At 42.2% G+C, this 18,515-nt stretch overlaps 4 protein-coding genes and 1 pseudogene across 9 annotated transcripts in view; all 5 read left to right on the top strand.

The window, feature by feature from the left end:
• LOC133552588 (protocadherin alpha-C2-like) overlaps positions 1-18,515 on the top strand; it is a 248,141-nt gene that overhangs the window by 88,447 nt on the left and 141,179 nt on the right. Inside the window, exon 1 of one of the 6 annotated variants that reach the window (XM_061899867.1) lies at positions 14,702-17,296. The exons of the other annotated variants lie outside the window; for them this stretch is intronic. Within the exon in view, the coding sequence (XP_061755851.1) occupies positions 14,909-17,296 (2,388 nt within the window). The 5' untranslated portion in view covers positions 14,702-14,908. Of the gene's footprint in view, positions 1-14,701; positions 17,297-18,515 lie in introns of those variants that run through there. 6 annotated transcript variants of the gene reach the window in all.
• Positions 564-3,596, top strand: LOC133552593 (protocadherin alpha-10-like). The gene has a single exon (XM_061899874.1). The coding sequence runs from the start codon at positions 953-955 to the stop codon at positions 3,356-3,358; it is 2,406 nt and encodes an 801-aa protein (XP_061755858.1). The 5' UTR covers positions 564-952; the 3' UTR covers positions 3,359-3,596.
• Positions 3,800-6,845, top strand: LOC133552590 (protocadherin alpha-8-like; annotated as a pseudogene).
• On the top strand, positions 7,788-10,822 carry LOC133552594 (protocadherin alpha-8-like). Its single transcript, XM_061899875.1, has one exon. The coding sequence runs from the start codon at positions 7,930-7,932 to the stop codon at positions 10,333-10,335; it is 2,406 nt and encodes an 801-aa protein (XP_061755859.1). The 5' UTR covers positions 7,788-7,929; the 3' UTR covers positions 10,336-10,822.
• On the top strand, positions 11,280-14,000 carry LOC133552591 (protocadherin alpha-8-like). The gene has a single exon (XM_061899871.1). It carries the CDS (start codon positions 11,420-11,422, stop codon positions 13,865-13,867), a length of 2,448 nt encoding a protein of 815 aa, XP_061755855.1. The 5' UTR covers positions 11,280-11,419; the 3' UTR covers positions 13,868-14,000.

The following is an 18,515-nucleotide window of genomic DNA, read 5'->3' as shown; positions in this document are numbered from 1 at the left end:
CTTGTTATTCTTATTGGATAGTAGTCTGTTTATTTCAATTGTTAGTTTTTCCTTTATTACCTCTTGTGTTATTTATTTCACCCCATATTTGTTCCCAAAACCGCACCTTAAATTGGAGTCTTTAATCTCGTTATATGCAAATATAATGACAATAATGTCTATTCTATTCTATGATTCCACTATGATCTAATTTTGAGTCATGAATTGACAGCGGTGTTGTGTTAAATGTATTTGTTGCAGTCCATGGGACTGATCACATACTGAGTTCTCAAGACTAAAAACACAACGGTAGTCCTACATTGCTGAAACGGATCATTGATAATCAATAGAAACATATTGCTTCAATAACATTACGGTACACCAGACCCTGCATGGATTTGAATGTGTTGGTCTATTTAAATTAAAATATTGTCATCACTACTTGTGGTTGAGAATGGTGCAATATTTTGGTTTAAAAAAAAAAAAATAATGATTTTTTTTTTACATAGGGAGTATTTAACTTGTCCATCCATCCATTTTCTACAGCTTGTATTTTACCAAAAAAAAAAAAAAAAAGATTTTAAATGAGAAATTTTGAAATTACCAACACAATTAATAAACGTGCTCACTTTTACAGAATGTGACTTTATTAGTGCAAAAGTAAACATTTGATGCAAGCAAGTACTGAATGGTAAAGTCGTGTTGGTGTCACATGTAGTTATGACAAGTGTCCACTAGAGGAGGCTAGAGACCGTGATTCTGTCAAAACATATTCGGTTGGTCTGGACTCCTCCCAGGCAGGAGGGTGACATTCCCAACCAAGTGAGACAAAGAGATCACGCAGTGAGAGAGAAGACCTCGACACGCATTTTTTACTGCACTGTCTGCTGACATATTTCTTCTATTTTGGATATACATTTTCGTACAGTATTTGGCCATATTCGGTATATGCCTTACGTGGATATATGGAACGATGAATGCTGCAGGAAGATGGAGATCAGTGCGGATATTTGTGCTCTTTGTGCTGCTGGAGTGTTACTGGGAAGCGGTGTGCGGCCAGCTCTCTTACTCTGTGGCGGAGGAGGTGAACGTGGGGACCGTTGTGGGGAACATTGCTAAGGATTTGAACCTGAACGTGCATGAGTTGGAGTCCCGCCTGTTTCAGATCGTTGCAGGAGGAAAGAAGAAATATTTGGAGGTAAACCTAAGGACTGGTGTCCTCTTTGTTAATGAGAGAATAGATCGAGAGGAACTGTGTGGAGACCAATCCAAATGTTCACTCAGCGTGGAGGCTGTGATTAATAATCCTTTAAAACTGTACCGTGTTGAAATCATAATATTAGACGTAAATGACAACAACCCGTCATTTTCTAGCCAGTTTCAGTTGTTAAATGTCAGTGAGAACACAGCAGTGGGAACTAAATTCCTCCTGCATCCAGCTCATGACGCAGACGTCGGTAAAAATACAGTACATTCATACAAGCTCAGTCCAAATCAACATTTGTCCCTTGAGTCACACAAAGGAGAAAGTGCAACACCAGAGTTAGTGCTTCAGCGGCTTTTAGACCGAGAAAAACAGCCTGTGATTTCACTCACGTTGACTGCTTTTGATGGAGGAACACCAGCTAAATCAGGAACTATGACTATTGTTGTCAATGTGTTAGACAGTAATGATAACGCTCCTGTATTCAGTCAAAGTCTATACAAAGCTACAATCTATGAGAATGCTGAAATTGGCACATCAATAATAACATTAAATGCTACTGATTTAGATGCAGAACAAAACGGACATGTGTTCTATTTTTTTAATGCAGGAGGAAGGGAGAAACAAACAAATATGTTCTCTATTGATGAAAAAACCGGAACGGTAAGAAACAAAAAAAATATTGATTTCGAAGAAACAAATGCATTTGAGCTTAGAGTCCAAGCTAGAGATGGAGGCTCTTCCCCCTTAACCTCTCACACCAAATTATTAATAGAAGTTTTGGATGTCAATGACAACGCCCCTGAAATTTCAGTGACATCATTGTTAAACACAGTGAAAGAAGATGCAACGATTGGAACTGCCATTGCAATTGTCTCTGTGTTGGACAAAGATGCAGGTAAAAATGGTTTGGTGCACAGTCGAATTAACAACAATGTGCCTTTTAAACTGGAGTCAAATTATAAAAATTCCTATTCCTTAGTTGTTGATGGTTCTCTTGACAGAGAGACTGTATCTATGTACAATATTAGCATCACTGCAAATGATGAAGGAAGTCCACCTCTGTCCAGCACCAGTCTTATTAATGTGCACATCTCAGATGTTAATGACAACCCGCCTCACTTCTCAGAGCCAATCATTAATGTTTACATCAAAGAAAATAGTTCACCTGGATCAGTAATACATAAAGTCACCGCAGTTGATGACGACATTGATCAAAATGGGCAAGTGAGTTATTCATTTGTACAAAGTAGCACTGACTCCATGCCTCTAACTACAATGATAAACATCAACTCAGAGAGTGGAGATATAGTCAGTTTGCAGTCGTTTGACTATGAGAAGTTAAAGACGTTCCAGTTTAAAGTTCAGGCCACAGACTCTGGTGTTCCTCCGCTCAGCAGCAACGTGACTGTCAATGTTTTTATCCTGGATGAGAATGACAACAGTCCCACCATTCTGGCGCCATATTCTGAGCACAGCTCCGTTAACAGTGAGAGCATCCCCTATTCTGCTGAAGCGGGATACTTTGTGGCAAAGATCAGGGCTGTAGACGCAGACTCTGGATACAATGCACTGCTCTCCTATCACCTGTCTGAGCCCAAAGGCAACAACAACAATCTCTTCCGGATCGGAACCAGCACCGGGGAGATCCGCACCAAGAGGAGAATGAGTGACAATGACCTGAAAAGTCACCCCTTGGTGGTGTCGGTGTGTGATCATGGAGAAGCCTCCCTGTCAGCTACTGTGTCTATTGATGTGGTGGTGCTTGAAAGCACAGCTGACATCCACACTCAGTTCAGACATGTGCCCATAAAGGAGGAGAACTTCTCCGACTTACACCTGTACCTGCTCATCGCCATTGTGGCCGTGTCACTCATCTTTCTGCTCAGCCTCATCACTTTAATAGCCGTCAGATGCCACAGACAGACAGACGGCACTTTCGGCAGGTACGGCGCCCCGATGATCACCACCCATCCTGACGGGAGCTGGTCTTACTCCAAAGCTACTCAGCAGTATGACGTGTGTTTCAGCTCAGACACACTCAAGAGTGACGTAGTGGTTTTCCCCGGACCTTATCCACCTGTAGATGCTGAACTGATCAGTATTAATGGAGGAGACACCTTTAGCAGGACTCAGACTTTACCTAACACCGATAAGGTAAGCAAAATGTATTGATTCAGATACTCTCTGAAATGTATACATTTACACAGTACTTAAAGTATAATGGCCTAGCTCTAGGTTCACATCAATTGTGTGTTGATTGTGGCTCTACTGATGACTCATGGATCTGGACTTCATTGTGAAATGTGCAAAATATGTTGTGAGAAAATTTGAAGTAGCAGGCAGGTGTGGTAATCTTATTAGTGTCATTGCTGTGGCTCAGAAGACATGTGTTCCTTGTGTATTGATTGTTGTCCGGAATAGATTGTTTTAAACACTTCTTCATTGCAAGATGAAAAGCAAAGAGCGCAATGATGAAACCATCCCTTTATTGATAACTAATAACAAAAAAACCTGTGTCTTTACAAATATATGTATCTCGTTTTAAGCATTTTTATTTAAAAAATATATATATTTACAACACAACGGTGGGTTGTGGGGGATATATATTGCCTTGGTTCATGGCTGATGGGTCTTTGGCTCAAAAAGGTTGGTGACCACTGGTGAATGAAGTGTTGAAAACTACTGAATAATTACTGGAGTCTGCAATCCACAGTATATTGGACGCTATCCGTGGTGCTGACATCAATGGAGTATACAGTATATGCCGTCTTGTAGGTGTTTGTTTTTAGTTCTGTGCATAGGCTGGCTGTTATTTTTTTCAGTTTAAATGCCTTGTACTTTCTATAGGTAACGTAAAGTAAATAAATAGAGGCAAATGTATAAAAGAAAACACAATGCAAAAACAACAGCATTTCACTTTTTAGTAAGAGACAACAAGCTGAATCGGTTAGTTTTGGAGAGTTGGAGTATAAAAACGTTGGTGTAGACCCACGTTTAAAATATCCTTTTATTTAATGTTGCACTTCTCTATAACTGTCACAAGATGTCCCTCTAGACCGTGCAAAAAATATCCACGTCTGCCGTTCAGAAAACCCTCCCTAAACGAAAACGTCATCGTGTGGGCTGGGTCAAGCGTCGCTAGAGTCAAGGCGAGGCACACGGAGAAAGACATCAGCAAAAATGGATACTTAAACGGATTTTACTGAATGTGGATGTACCAAAGACAACAATTTTGCTATTTATCTGAGTTGCTATGGCATCCCGGGAACATTGGAATACAGCTGAGGGCCTGTTTTTTATTCTGCTTTGTCTGTGCGGCTGGACCAGGGCTCAGATAACCTACTCCGTATCGGAGGAGGTAGACAAAGGGACGGCAGTGGGGAACCTTGCTAAGGATTTAAACCTCAGTGTGCAGCAACTTCAATCCACGGGCCTGCAGATAACCTCCGGGTACAAAAAACGGTATTTTGACATTAATTTAGAGTCTGGATTATTGGTTGTTAGCGATAGGATAGACAGAGAGGAGTTATGTCCAAATGTAATGAAATGCTCTTTAAATATAGAAGCTGTGTTGAGTAACCCTCGCAGACTCCATCGAATTGAGGTTGTGATTAATGACATTAATGACAATGCACCTGTTTTTCTTGAAGAAGTAACAACAATAAATATGTATGAAAACACGTTTCTTGGTGAGAGGCATCCGCTCCCAATAGCTCACGATGCAGATGTGGGTGCAAACTCTGTTAAGACCTACAAATTAAACCCGAATGACTATTTTGTTTTGGATTTACAAAGCAACAGTGGTAGAGTCTCCGCTGAGCTCGTACTGCAAAAAGCATTAGATCGAGAAACGCAGGTTGTAGTTGAGCTCACGCTCACTGCCATAGATGGAGGAAAACCTCCTAAATCAGGCACCATACAAATACAAATAAACGTCCTTGATGTAAACGACAATTCTCCTTTGTTTAGCAAATCCCTCTATAAGGTCCAAGTTGTTGAGAATGCAGATATTGGCAACACACTGGTAACTCTGTCTGCTACTGATTTAGATGACGGCATAAATGGTCATCTGGTCTATTCCTTTGTAGAACGAGGACATTTTAACGCAGATGATACATTTACTCTAAATGAAAACACTGGCGAAATCACCATTAAGGGTGAAATTAATTATGAAGAAACTCAAGCATATGAGATCCGTGTTCAAGTGCGGGACAAAGGCAATCCTCCTCGTTTGTCGCACAGCAAAGTTTTAGTGGAAGTCATCGACGTGAATGACAACGCACCTGAAATCATTGTGTCATCACTCATGAGTCCGGTTAAAGAGGATGCAGAAATAGGCACGGCGGTTGCCATGGTGACAATTACGGATAAGGACGGCGGCAAGAATGGCCAAACAAAGTGTAAAATTGCTGGATCAGTACCATTTGTTTTAAAGTCTAACTATAAAAACTACTACTCGTTGCTGGTAGACGGGCCTCTTGACAGGGAAGTTGTTTCACAATATCTTGTAACACTAACAGCTACTGATGAAGGCAGTCCTCCTTTGTCCACGACAAGCGTCGTCACCATTCAGGTTTCTGATGTTAATGACAACCCACCTCGATTCATGGAGCCTGTAATTAATGTATATCTAAAGGAGAATACTCCAACTGGAACGAATGTTTACACTTTGACAACCACAGATGCTGATTCAGTTGAAAATGCAAAAGCAGCTTATCATTTAATTGACAGTTCTTCAAAATCTACACAAATCGCTTCAATGATAAACATCAACTCAGAGAGTGGAGATATAGTCAGTTTGCAATCGTTTGACTACGAGAAGTTAAAGACGTTGCAGTTTAAAGTCCAGGCCACAGACTCTGGTGTTCCTCCACTCAGCAGCAACGTGACTGTCAACGTTTTTATCCTGGATGAGAATGACAACAGTCCCACCATTCTGGCGCCATATTCTGAGCACAGCTCCGTTAACAGTGAGAGCATCCCCTATTCTGCTGAAGCGGGATACTTTGTGGCAAAGATCAGGGCTGTAGACGCAGACTCTGGATACAATGCACTGCTCTCCTATCACCTGTCTGAGTCCAAAGGCAACAACAACAACAACTTATTCCGGATGGGAACCAGCACCGGGGAGATCCGCACCAAGAGGAGAATGAGTGACAATGACCTGAAAAGTCACCCCTTGGTGGTGTCGGTGTGTGATCATGGAGAAGCCTCCCTGTCAGCTACTGTGTCTATTGATGTGGTGGTGCTTGAAAGCACAGCTGACATCCACACTCAGTTCAGACATGTGCCCATAAAGGAGGAGAACTTCTCCGACTTACACCTGTACCTGCTCATCGCCATTGTGGCCGTGTCACTCATCTTTCTGCTCAGCCTCATCACTTTAATAGCCGTCAGATGCCACAGACAGACAGACGGCACTTTCGGCAGGTACGGCGCCCCGATGATCACCACCCATCCTGACGGGAGCTGGTCTTACTCCAAAGCTACTCAGCAGTATGACGTGTGTTTCAGCTCAGACACACTCAAGAGTGACGTAGTGGTTTTCCCCGGACCTTATCCACCTGTAGATGCTGAACTGATCAGTATTAATGGAGGAGACACCTTTAGCAGGACTCAGACTTTACCTAACACCGATAAGGTAAGCAAAATGTATTGATTCAAATACTCTCTGAAATGTATAGATTTACACAGTACTTAAAGTATAATGGCCTAGCTGTAGGTTCACATCAATTGTGTGTTGAGTGTGGCTCTACTGATGACTCATGGATCTGGACTTCATTGTTAAATGTGCAAAATATGTTGTGAGGAAATTTGAAGTGGCAGGCAGGTGTGGTAATCTTATTAGTATCATTGCTGTGGCTCAGAAGACATGTGTTCCTTGTGTATTGATTGTTGTCCGGAATAGATTGTTTTAAACACTTCTTCATTGCAAAATGAAAAGCAAAGAGCGCAATGATGAAACCATCCCTTTATTGATAACTAATAACAACAAAAAAACCCTGTGTCTTTAAATATATGTATCTCGTTTTAAGCATTTTTATTTAAAAAATATATATATTTACAACACAACGGTGGGTTGTGGGGGATATATATTGCCTTGGTTCTTGGCTGATGGGTCTTTGGCTCAAAAAGGTTGGAGACCACTGGTGAATGAAGTGTTGAAAACTACTGAATAATTACTGGAGTCTGCAATCCACAGTATATTGGACGCTATCCGTGGTGCTGACATCAAAGGAGTATACAGTATATGCCGTCTTGTAGGTGTTTGTTTTTAGTTCTGTGCATAGGCTGGCTGTTATTTTTTTCAGTTTAAATGCCTTGTACTTTCTATAGGTAATGCAAAGTAAATAAATAGAGGCAAATGTATAAAGGAAAACACAATGCAAAAACAATAGCATTTCACTTTTTAGTAAGAGACAACAAGCTGAATTGGTTAGTTTTTGGAGAGTTGGAGTATAAAAACGTTGGTGTGGACCCAAGTTTAAAATATCCTTTTATTTAATGTTGCACTTCTCTATAACTGTCACAAGATGTCCCTCTAGACCGTGCAAAACATATTCACGTCTGCCGTGCAGAAAACCCTCCCTAAACGAAAACGTCATCGTGTGGGCTGGGTCAAGCGTCGCTAGAGTCAAGGCGAAGCACACGGAGAAAGACATCAGCAAGAATGGATACTTAAACGGATTTTACTGGATGTGGATTTACCAAAGACAACAATTTTGCTATTTATCTGAGTTGCTATGGCATCCCGGGAACAATGGAATACGGCCGGGGGCCTGTTTTTTATTCTGCTTTGTCTGTGCGGCTGGACCAGGGCTCAGATAACCTACTCCGTATCGGAGGAGGTAGACAAAGGGACGGCAGTGGGGAACCTTGCTAAGGATTTAAACCTCAGTGTGCAGCAACTTCAATCCACGAGCCTGCAGATAACCTCCGGGTACAAAAGACGGTATTTTGACATTAATTTAGAGTCTGGATTATTGGTTGTTAGCGATAGGATAGACAGAGAGGAGTTATGTCCAAATGTAATGAAATGCTCTTTAAATATAGAAGCTGCGTTGAGTAACCCTCGCAGACTCCATCGAATTGAGGTTGTGATTAATGACATTAATGACAATGCACCTGTTTTTCTTGAAGAAATAACAACAATAAATATGTATGAAAACACGTTTCTTGGTGAGAGGCATCCGCTCCCAATAGCTCACGATGCAGATGTGGGTGCAAACTCTGTTAAGACCTACAAATTAAACCCGAATGACTATTTTGTTTTGGATTTACAAAGCAACAGTGGTAGAGTCTCCGCTGAGCTCGTACTGCAAAAAGCATTAGATCGAGAAACGCAGGCTGTAATTGAGCTCACGCTCACTGCCATAGATGGAGGAAAACCTCCTAAATCAGGCACCATACAAATACAAATAAACGTCCTTGATGTAAACGACAATTCTCCTTTGTTTAGCAAATCCCTCTATAAGGTCCAAGTTGTTGAGAATGCAGATATTGGCAACACACTGGTAACTCTGTCTGCTACTGATTTAGATGACGGCATAAATGGTCATCTGGTCTATTCCTTTGTAGAACGAGGACATTTTAACGCAGATGATACATTTACTCTAAATGAAAACACTGGCGAAATCACCATTAAGGGTGAAATTAATTATGAAGAAACTCAAGCATATGAGATCCGTGTTCAAGTGCGGGACAAAGGCAATCCTCCTCGTTTGTCGCACAGCAAAGTTTTAGTGGAAGTCATCGACGTGAATGACAACGCACCTGAAATCATTGTGTCATCACTCATGAGTCCGGTTAAAGAGGATGCAGAAATAGGCACGGCGGTTGCCATGGTGACAATTACGGATAAGGACGGCGGCAAGAATGGCCAAACAAAGTGTAACATTGCTGGATCAGTACCATTTGTTTTAAAGTCTAACTATAAAAACTACTACTCGTTGCTGGTAGACGGGCTTCTTGACAGGGAAGTTGTTTCACAATATCTTGTAACACTAACAGCTACTGATGAAGGCAGTCCTCCTTTGTCCACGACAAGCGTCGTCACCATTCAGGTTTCTGATGTTAATGACAACCCACCTCGATTCATGGAGCCTGTAATTAATGTATATCTAAAGGAGAATACTCCAACTGGAACGAATGTTTACACTTTGACAACCACAGATGCTGATTCAGTTGAAAATGCAAAAGCAGCTTATCATTTAATTGACAGTTCTTCAAAATCTACACAAATCGCTTCAATGATAAACATCAACTCAGAGAGTGGAGATATAGTCAGTTTGCAATCGTTTGACTACGAGAAGTTAAAGACGTTGCAGTTTAAAGTCCAGGCCACAGACTCTGGTGTTCCTCCACTCAGCAGCAACGTGACTGTCAACGTTTTTATCCTGGATGAGAATGACAACAGTCCCACCATTCTGGCGCCATATTCTGAGCACAGCTCCGTTAACAGTGAGAGCATCCCCTATTCTGCTGAAGCGGGATACTTTGTGGCAAAGATCAGGGCTGTAGACGCAGACTCTGGATACAATGCACTGCTCTCCTATCACCTGTCTGAGTCCAAAGGCAACAACAACAACAACTTATTCCGGATCGGAACCAGCACCGGGGAGATCCGCACCAAGAGGAGAATGAGTGACAATGACCTGAAAAGTCACCCCTTGGTGGTGTCGGTGTGTGATCATGGAGAAGCCTCCCTGTCAGCTACTGTGTCTATTGATGTGGTGGTGCTTGAAAGCACAGCTGACATCCACACTCAGTTCAGACATGTGCCCATAAAGGAGGAGAACTTCTCCGACTTACACCTGTACCTGCTCATCGCCATTGTGGCCGTGTCACTCATCTTTCTGCTCAGCCTCATCACTTTAATAGCCGTCAGATGCCACAGACAGACAGACGGCACTTTCGGCAGGTACGGCGCCCCGATGATCACCACCCATCCTGACGGGAGCTGGTCTTACTCCAAAGCTACTCAGCAGTATGACGTGTGTTTCAGCTCAGACACACTCAAGAGTGACGTAGTGGTTTTCCCCGGACCTTATCCACCTGTAGATGCTGAACTGATCAGTATTAATGGAGGAGACACCTTTAGCAGGACTCAGACTTTACCTAACACTGACAAGGTAAGCAAAATGTATTGATTCAAATACTCTCTGAAATGTATAGATTTACACAGTACTTAAAGTATAATGGCCTAGCTGTAGGTTCACATCAATTGTGTGTTGAGTGTGGCTCTACTGATGACTCATGGATCTGGACTTCATTGTTAAATGTGCAAAATATGTTGTGAGGAAATTTGAAGTGGCAGGCAGGTGTGGTAATCTTATTAGTATCATTGCTGTGGCTCAGAAGACATGTGTTCCTTGTGTATTGATTGTTGTCCGGAATAGATTGTTTTAAACACTTCTTCATTGCAAAATGAAAAGCAAAGAGCGCAATGATGAAACCATCCCTTTATTGATAACTAATAACAACAAAAAAACCCTGTGTCTTTAAATATATGTATCTCGTTTTAAGCATTTTTATTTAAAAAATATATATATTTACAACACAACGGTGGGTTGTGGGGGATATATATTGCCTTGGTTCTTGGCTGATGGGTCTTTGGCTCAAAAAGGTTGGAGACCACTGGTGAATGAAGTGTTGAAAACTACTGAATAATTACTGGAGTCTGCAATCCACAGTATATTGGACGCTATCCGTGGTGCTGACATCAAAGGAGTATACAGTATATGCCGTCTTGTAGGTGTTTGTTTTTAGTTCTGTGCATAGGCTGGCTGTTATTTTTTTCAGTTTAAATGCCTTGTACTTTCTATAGGTAATGCAAAGTAAATAAATAGAGGCAAATGTATAAAGGAAAACACAATGCAAAAACAATAGCATTTCACTTTTTAGTAAGAGACAACAAGCTGAATTGGTTAGTTTTTGGAGAGTTGGAGTATAAAAACGTTGGTGTGGACCCAAGTTTAAAATATCCTTTTATTTAATGTTGCACTTCTCTATAACTGTCACAAGATGTCCCTCTAGACCGTGCAAAACATATTCACGTCTGCCGTGCAGAAAACCCTCCCTAAACGAAAACGTCATCGTGTGGGCTGGGTCAAGCGTCGCTAGAGTCAAGGCGAAGCACACGGAGAAAGACATCAGCAAGAATGGATACTTAAACGGATTTTACTGGATGTGGATTTACCAAAGACAACAATTTTGCTATTTATCTGAGTTGCTATGGCATCCCGGGAACAATGGAATACGGCTGGGGGCCTGTTTTTTATTCTGCTTTGTCTGTGCGGCTGGACCAGGGCTCAGATAACCTACTCCGTATCGGAGGAGGTAGACAAAGGGACGGCAGTGGGGAACCTTGCTAAGGATTTAAACCTCAGTGTGCAGCAACTTCAATCCACGGCCCTGCAGATAACCTCCGGGTACAAAAGACGGTATTTTGACATTAATTTAGAGTCTGGATTATTGGTTGTTAGCGATAGGATAGACAGAGAGGAGTTATGTCCAAATGTAATGAAATGTTCTTTAAACATAGAAGCTGTATTGAGTAACCCTCGCAGACTCCATCGAATTGAGGTTGTGATTAATGACATTAATGACAATGCACCTGTTTTTCTTGAAGAAATAACAACAATAGATATGTCCGAAATGTCTTTTCTTGGGGAGCGACATCCGCTCCCAATAGCTCATGATGCAGATGTGGGTGCAAACTCTGTTAAGACCTACAAATTAAACCCAAATGACTATTTTGTTTTGGATTTACAAAGCAACAGTGGTAGAGTCTCCGCTGAGCTCGTACTGCAAAAAGCATTAGATCGAGAAACGCAGGCTGTAATTGAGCTCACGCTCACTGCCATAGATGGAGGAAAACCTCCTAAATCAGGCACCATACAAATACAAATAAACGTCCTTGATGTAAACGACAATTCTCCTTTGTTTAGCAAATCCCTATATAAGGTCCAAGTTGTTGAGAATGCAGATATTGGCAACGCACTAGTTACTCTGTCTGCTACTGATTTAGATGACGGCATTAATGGTCATCTGGTCTATTCCTTTGTAGAACGAGGACATTTTAACGCAGATGATACATTTACTCTAAATGAAAACACTGGCGAAATCACCATTAAGGGTGAAATTAATTATGAAGAAACTCAAGCATATGAGATCCGTGTTCAAGTGCGGGACAAAGGCATTCCTCCTCGTTTGTCGCACAGCAAAGTTTTAGTGGAAGTCATCGATGTGAATGACAACGCACCTGAAATCATTGTGTCATCACTCATGAGTCCGGTTAAAGAGGATGCAGAAATAGGCACGGCGGTTGCCATGGTGACAATAACGGATAAGGACGGTGGCAAGAATGGCCAAACAAAGTGTAACATTGCTGGATCAGTACCATTTGTTTTAAAGTCTAACTATAAAAACTACTACTCGTTGCTGGTAGACGGGCTTCTTGACAGGGAAGTTGTTTCACAATATCTTGTAACACTAACAGCTACTGATGAAGGCAGTCCTCCTTTGTCCACGACAAGCGTCGTCACCATTCAGGTTTCTGATGTTAATGACAACCCACCTCGATTCATGGAGCCTGTAATTAATGTATATCTAAAGGAGAATACTCCAACTGGAACGAATGTTTACACTTTGACAACCACGGATGCTGATTCAGTTGAAAATGCCAAAGCAGTTTATCATTTAATTGACAGTTCTTCAAAATCTACACAAATCGCTTCAATGATAAACATCAACTCAGAGAGTGGAAATATAGTCAGTTTGCAGTCTTTTGACTATGAGAAGTTAAAGACGTTCCAGTTTAAAGTTCAGGCCACAGACTCTGGTGTTCCTCCACTCAGCAGCAATGTGACTGTCAATGTTTTTATCCTGGATGAGAATGACAACAGTCCCACCATTCTGGCGCCATATTCTGAGCACAGCTCCGTTAACAGTGAGAGCATCCCCTATTCTGCTGAAGCGGGATACTTTGTGGCAAAGATCAGGGCTGTAGACGCAGACTCTGGATACAATGCACTGCTCTCCTATCACCTGTCTGAGTCCAAAGGCAACAACAACAACAACCTCTTCCGGATCGGAACCAGCACCGGGGAGATCCGCACCAAGAGGAGAATGAGTGACAATGACCTGAAAAGTCACCCCTTGGTGGTGTCGGTGTGTGATCATGGAGAAGCCTCCCTGTCAGCTACTGTGTCTATTGATGTGGTGGTGCTTGAAAGCACAGCTGACATCCACACTCAGTTCAGACATGTGCCCATAAAGGAGGAGAACTTCTCCGACTTACACCTGTACCTGCTCATCGCCATTGTGGCCGTGTCACTCATCTTTCTGCTCAGCCTCATCACTTTAATAGCCGTCAGATGCCACAGACAGACAGACGGCACTTTCGGCAGGTACGGCGCCCCGATGATCACCACCCATCCTGACGGGAGCTGGTCTTACTCCAAAGCTACTCAGCAGTATGACGTGTGTTTCAGCTCAGACACACTCAAGAGTGACGTAGTGGTTTTCCCCGGACCTTATCCACCTGTAGATGCTGAACTGATCAGTATTAATGGAGGAGACACCTTTAGCAGGACTCAAACTTTACCTAACACTGATAAGGTAAGCAAAATGTATCAATTCAAATACTCTCTGAAATGTATAGATTTACACAGTACTTGAAGTATAATGGCCTAGCTGTAGGTTCACATCAATTGTGTGTTGAGCGCGGCTCTACTGATGACTCATGGATCTGGACTTCATTGTTAAATGTGCAAAATATGTTGTGAGAAAATTTGAAGTGGCAGGCAGGTGTGGTAATCGTATTAGTGTCATTGCTGTGGCTCAGAAGACATGTGTTCCTTGTGTATTGATTGTTGTCCAGAATAGATTGTTTTAAACACCTCTTCATTGCAAAATGGAAAGCAAAGAGCGCAATGATGAAACCATCCCTATATGGCTAACTAATAACAACAAAAAAAACCTGTGTCTTTAAATATATGTATCTCGTTTTAAGCATTTTTATCAAAAAAACAATGTCTTTACAACACAACGGTAGGTTGTGGGGGATATATATTGCCTTGGTTCATGGCTGATGGGTCTTTGGCTCAAAAAGGTTGGAGACCACTGGTGAATGAAGTGTTGAAAACTACTGAATAATTACTGGAGTCTGCAATCCACAGTTTATTGGACGCTATCCGTGGTGCTGACATCAAAGGAGTATACAGTATATGCCGTCTTGTAGATGTTTATTTTTAGTTCTGTGCATAGGCTGGCTGTTATTTTTTTCAGTTTAAATGCCTTGTACTTTCTATAGGTAATGTAAAGTAAATATATAGAGGCAAATGTATAAAGGAAAACACAATGCAAAAACAATAGCATTTCACTTTTTAGTAAGAGACAACAAGCTGAATTGGTTAGTTTTGGATAGTTGAGAGTATAAAAACGTTGGTGTGGACCCAATTTTAAAATATCCTTTTATGTAATGTTGCACTTCTCTATAACTGTCACAAGATGTCCCTCTAGACCGTGCAAAAAATATCCACGTCTGCCGTGCAGAAAACCCTCCCTAAACGAAAACGTCATCGTGTGGGCTGGGTCAAGCGTCGCTAGAGTCAAGGCGAGGCACACGGAGAAAGACTTCAGCAAGAATGGATACTTAAACGGATTTTACTGGATGTGGATTTACCAAAGACAATAATTTTGCTATTTATCTGAGTTGCTATGGCATCCCGGGAACAATGGAATACGGCTGAGGGCCTGTTTTTTATTCTGCTTTGTCTGTGCGGCTGGACCAGGGCTCAGATAACCTACTCCGTATCGGAGGAGGTAGACAAAGGGACGGCAGTGGGGAACCTTGCTAAGGATTTAAACCTCAGTGTGCAGCAACTTCAATCCACGAGCCTGCAGATAACCTCCGGGTACAAAAGACGGTATTTTGACATTAATTTTGAGTCTGGATTATTGGTTGTTAGCGATAGGATAGACAGAGAGGAGTTGTGTCCAAATGTAATGAAATGCTCTTTAAATATAGAAGCTGTGTTGAGTAACCCTCGCAGACTCCATCGAATTGAGGTTGTGATTAATGACATTAATGACAATGCACCTGTTTTTCTTGAAGAAATAACAACAATAGATATGTCCGAAATGTCTTTTCTTGGGGAGCGACATCCGCTCCCAATAGCTCATGATGCAGATGTGGGTGCAAACTCTGTTAAGACCTACAAATTAAACCCGAATGACTATTTTGTTTTGGATTTACAAAGCAACAGTGGTAGAGTCTCCGCTGAGCTCGTACTGCAAAAAGCATTAGATCGAGAAACGCAGGCTGTAATTGAGCTCACGCTCACTGCCATAGATGGAGGAAAACCTCCTAAATCAGGCACCATACAAATACAAATAAACGTCCTTGATGTAAACGACAATTCTCCTTTGTTTAGCAAATCCCTCTATAAGGTCCAAGTTGTTGAGAATGCAGATATTGGCAACGCACTAGTTACTCTGTCTGCTACTGATTTAGATGACGGCATTAATGGTCATCTGGTCTATTCCTTTGTAGAACGAGGACATTTTAACGCAGATGATACATTTACTCTAAATGAAAACACTGGCGAAATCACCATTAAGGGTGAAATTAATTATGAAGAAACTCAAGCATATGAGATCCGTGTTCAAGTGCGGGACAAAGGCATTCCTCCTCGTTTGTCGCACAGCAAAGTTTTAGTGGAAGTCATCGATGTGAATGACAACGCACCTGAAATCATTGTGTCATCACTCATGAGTCCGGTTAAAGAGGATGCAGAAATAGGCACGGCGGTTGCCATGGTGACAATTACGGATAAGGACGGCGGCAAGAATGGCCAAACAAAGTGTAAAATTGCTGGATCAGTACCATTTGTTTTAAAGTCTAACTATAAAAACTACTACTCGTTGCTGGTAGACGGGCTTCTTGACAGGGAAGTTGTTTCACAATATCTTGTAACACTAACAGCTACTGATGAAGGCAGTCCTCCTTTGTCCACGACAAGCGTCGTCACCATTCAGGTTTCTGATGTTAATGACAACCCACCTCGATTCATGGAGCCTGTAATTAATGTATATCTAAAGGAGAATACTCCAACTGGAACGAATGTTTACACTTTGACAACCACAGATGCTGATTCAGTTGAAAATGCAAAAGCAGCTTATCATTTAATTGACAGTTCTTCAAAATCTACACAAATTGCTTCAATGATAAACATCAACTCAGAGAGTGGAGATATAGTCAGTTTGCAGTCTTTTGACTATGAGAAGTTAAAGACGATCCAGTTTAAAGTTCAGGCTACAGACTCTGGTGTTCCTCCACTCAGCAGCAACGTGACTGTCAATGTTTTTATCCTGGATGAGAATGACAACAGTCCCACCATTCTGGCGCCATATTCTGAGCACAGCTCCGTTAACAGTGAGAGCATCCCCTATTCTGCTGAAGCGGGATACTTTGTGGCAAAGATCAGGGCTGTAGACGCAGACTCTGGATACAATGCACTGCTCTCCTATCACCTGTCGGAGTCCAAAGGCAACAACAACAACAACAATCTCTTCCGGATCGGAACCAGCACCGGGGAGATCCGCACCAAGAGGAGAATGAGTGACAATGACCTGAAAAGTCACCCCTTGGTGGTGTCGGTGTGTGATCATGGAGAAGCCTCCCTGTCAGCTACTGTGTCTATTGATGTGGTGGTGCTTGAAAGCACAGCTGACATCCACACTCAGTTCAGACATGTGCCCATAAAGGAGGAGAACTTCTCTGACTTACACCTGTACCTGCTCATCGCCATCGTGGCCGTGTCACTCATCTTTCTGCTCAGCCTCATCACTTTAATAGCCGTCAGATGCCACAGACAGACAGACGGCACTTTCGGCAGGTACGGCGCCCCGATGATCACCACCCATCCTGACGGGAGCTGGTCTTACTCCAAAGCTACTCAGCAGTATGACGTGTGTTTCAGCTCAGACACACTCAAGAGTGACGTAGTGGTTTTCCCCGGACCTTATCCACCTGTAGATGCTGAACTGATCAGTATTAATGGAGGGGACACCTTTACCAGGACCCAGACTTTACCTACTGAAAAGGTAGGCTGAAATGTGTTGTTGTTGTTTTCGTAGCTGATTGTCTACTCTCTTCATTTAAAGTAAATTATAAACTCATGCGTTAAACCATGGGTGTCAAACTCTGGCCCGCCGTGTAATTTAATTTGACCCTTGAGGCAATATCAATTTAGCATTAGAGCTGGCCCGCCGGTGTTATACAGCGTCGGTGCCGGTGTAACAGTGCATTCACCGCTAATACTCATACTTGCCAACCCTCCTAATTTTCCCGGTAGACTCCCGGAGTTCAGTGCCCCTCCCGAAAATATCCCGTGGCAACCATTCTCCCGAATTTCTACACATTTCCACCTGGACAACTACATTGGGGGCGTGCATTTACGGCACTGCCTTTAGCGTTCTCTAACAGTGTGTCACATAATATTTGTGGCTTTTACACACACACACACAAGTGAATGTAAGGCATACTTGGTCAACAGCCTTACAGGTCACACTGAGGGTGGCCGTATAAACAACTTTAGCACTGTTACTGTTGCGATCTGCTGCTCAGATCTACACTATTTATTTTTCCATTTTGTATATTTCTCCGACTCCTTATTTCCTGTTTGCTTTGTCACCATTGTCACTCATTAGTCCACCTGCTAGTCTCGCCCCGCACACCTGCTACTAATTATCACCCTCCTATTTAAGCCAGTCTTCTCTGTTCATTCGGCCTGGGTTCATACTGTGAGGACTGGTGGGCATGGTAATGCCGGGTCGAGACTAGCAGGTGGACTGATGAGTGACCATGGTGACAAAGCAAACAGGGAATAAGGAGTCGGAGAAATATACACAATGGAAAAATAAATAGTGTAGATCTGAGCAGCAGATCGCAACAGTATTAAATTGCTCTCATGCAACAAGTGACGACTGCTACTTTTTCTACTTTTACTCTCGCTAGCTCTCATGCTATGCCACTTGATTATTCCAGTTTTCATACTGATGATTTGTTTTCTCGTTTGTGCTTTCATGCCAAGTTTAGTTTTCTGTTTGTATTTCCTAGTTTTCATCCTAGCGTTTTTGGTTTGCCTTTTTATTAGCTCCAGCATTTCTGTTCAGAGCTCTCTTTTTGTTAAATAAATATTTTAAGATCCTACCTTTTGTTGTGTTCACGTCATCGCATCCACGGAGGGACAAACCCGGCATTACCATGCCCACCAGTCCTCACAGTTACAAATATGCGCCACACTGTGAACCCACACCAAAC

The sequence above is a fragment of the Nerophis ophidion genome, linkage group LG05, assembly GCF_033978795.1.
Source record: "Nerophis ophidion isolate RoL-2023_Sa linkage group LG05, RoL_Noph_v1.0, whole genome shotgun sequence".
Classification (NCBI taxonomy): Eukaryota; Metazoa; Chordata; class Actinopteri; order Syngnathiformes; family Syngnathidae; genus Nerophis; species Nerophis ophidion.
The sequence above is the reverse complement of the archived record's forward strand: the minus strand, read 5'-3'. Positions and strand labels throughout refer to the sequence as shown.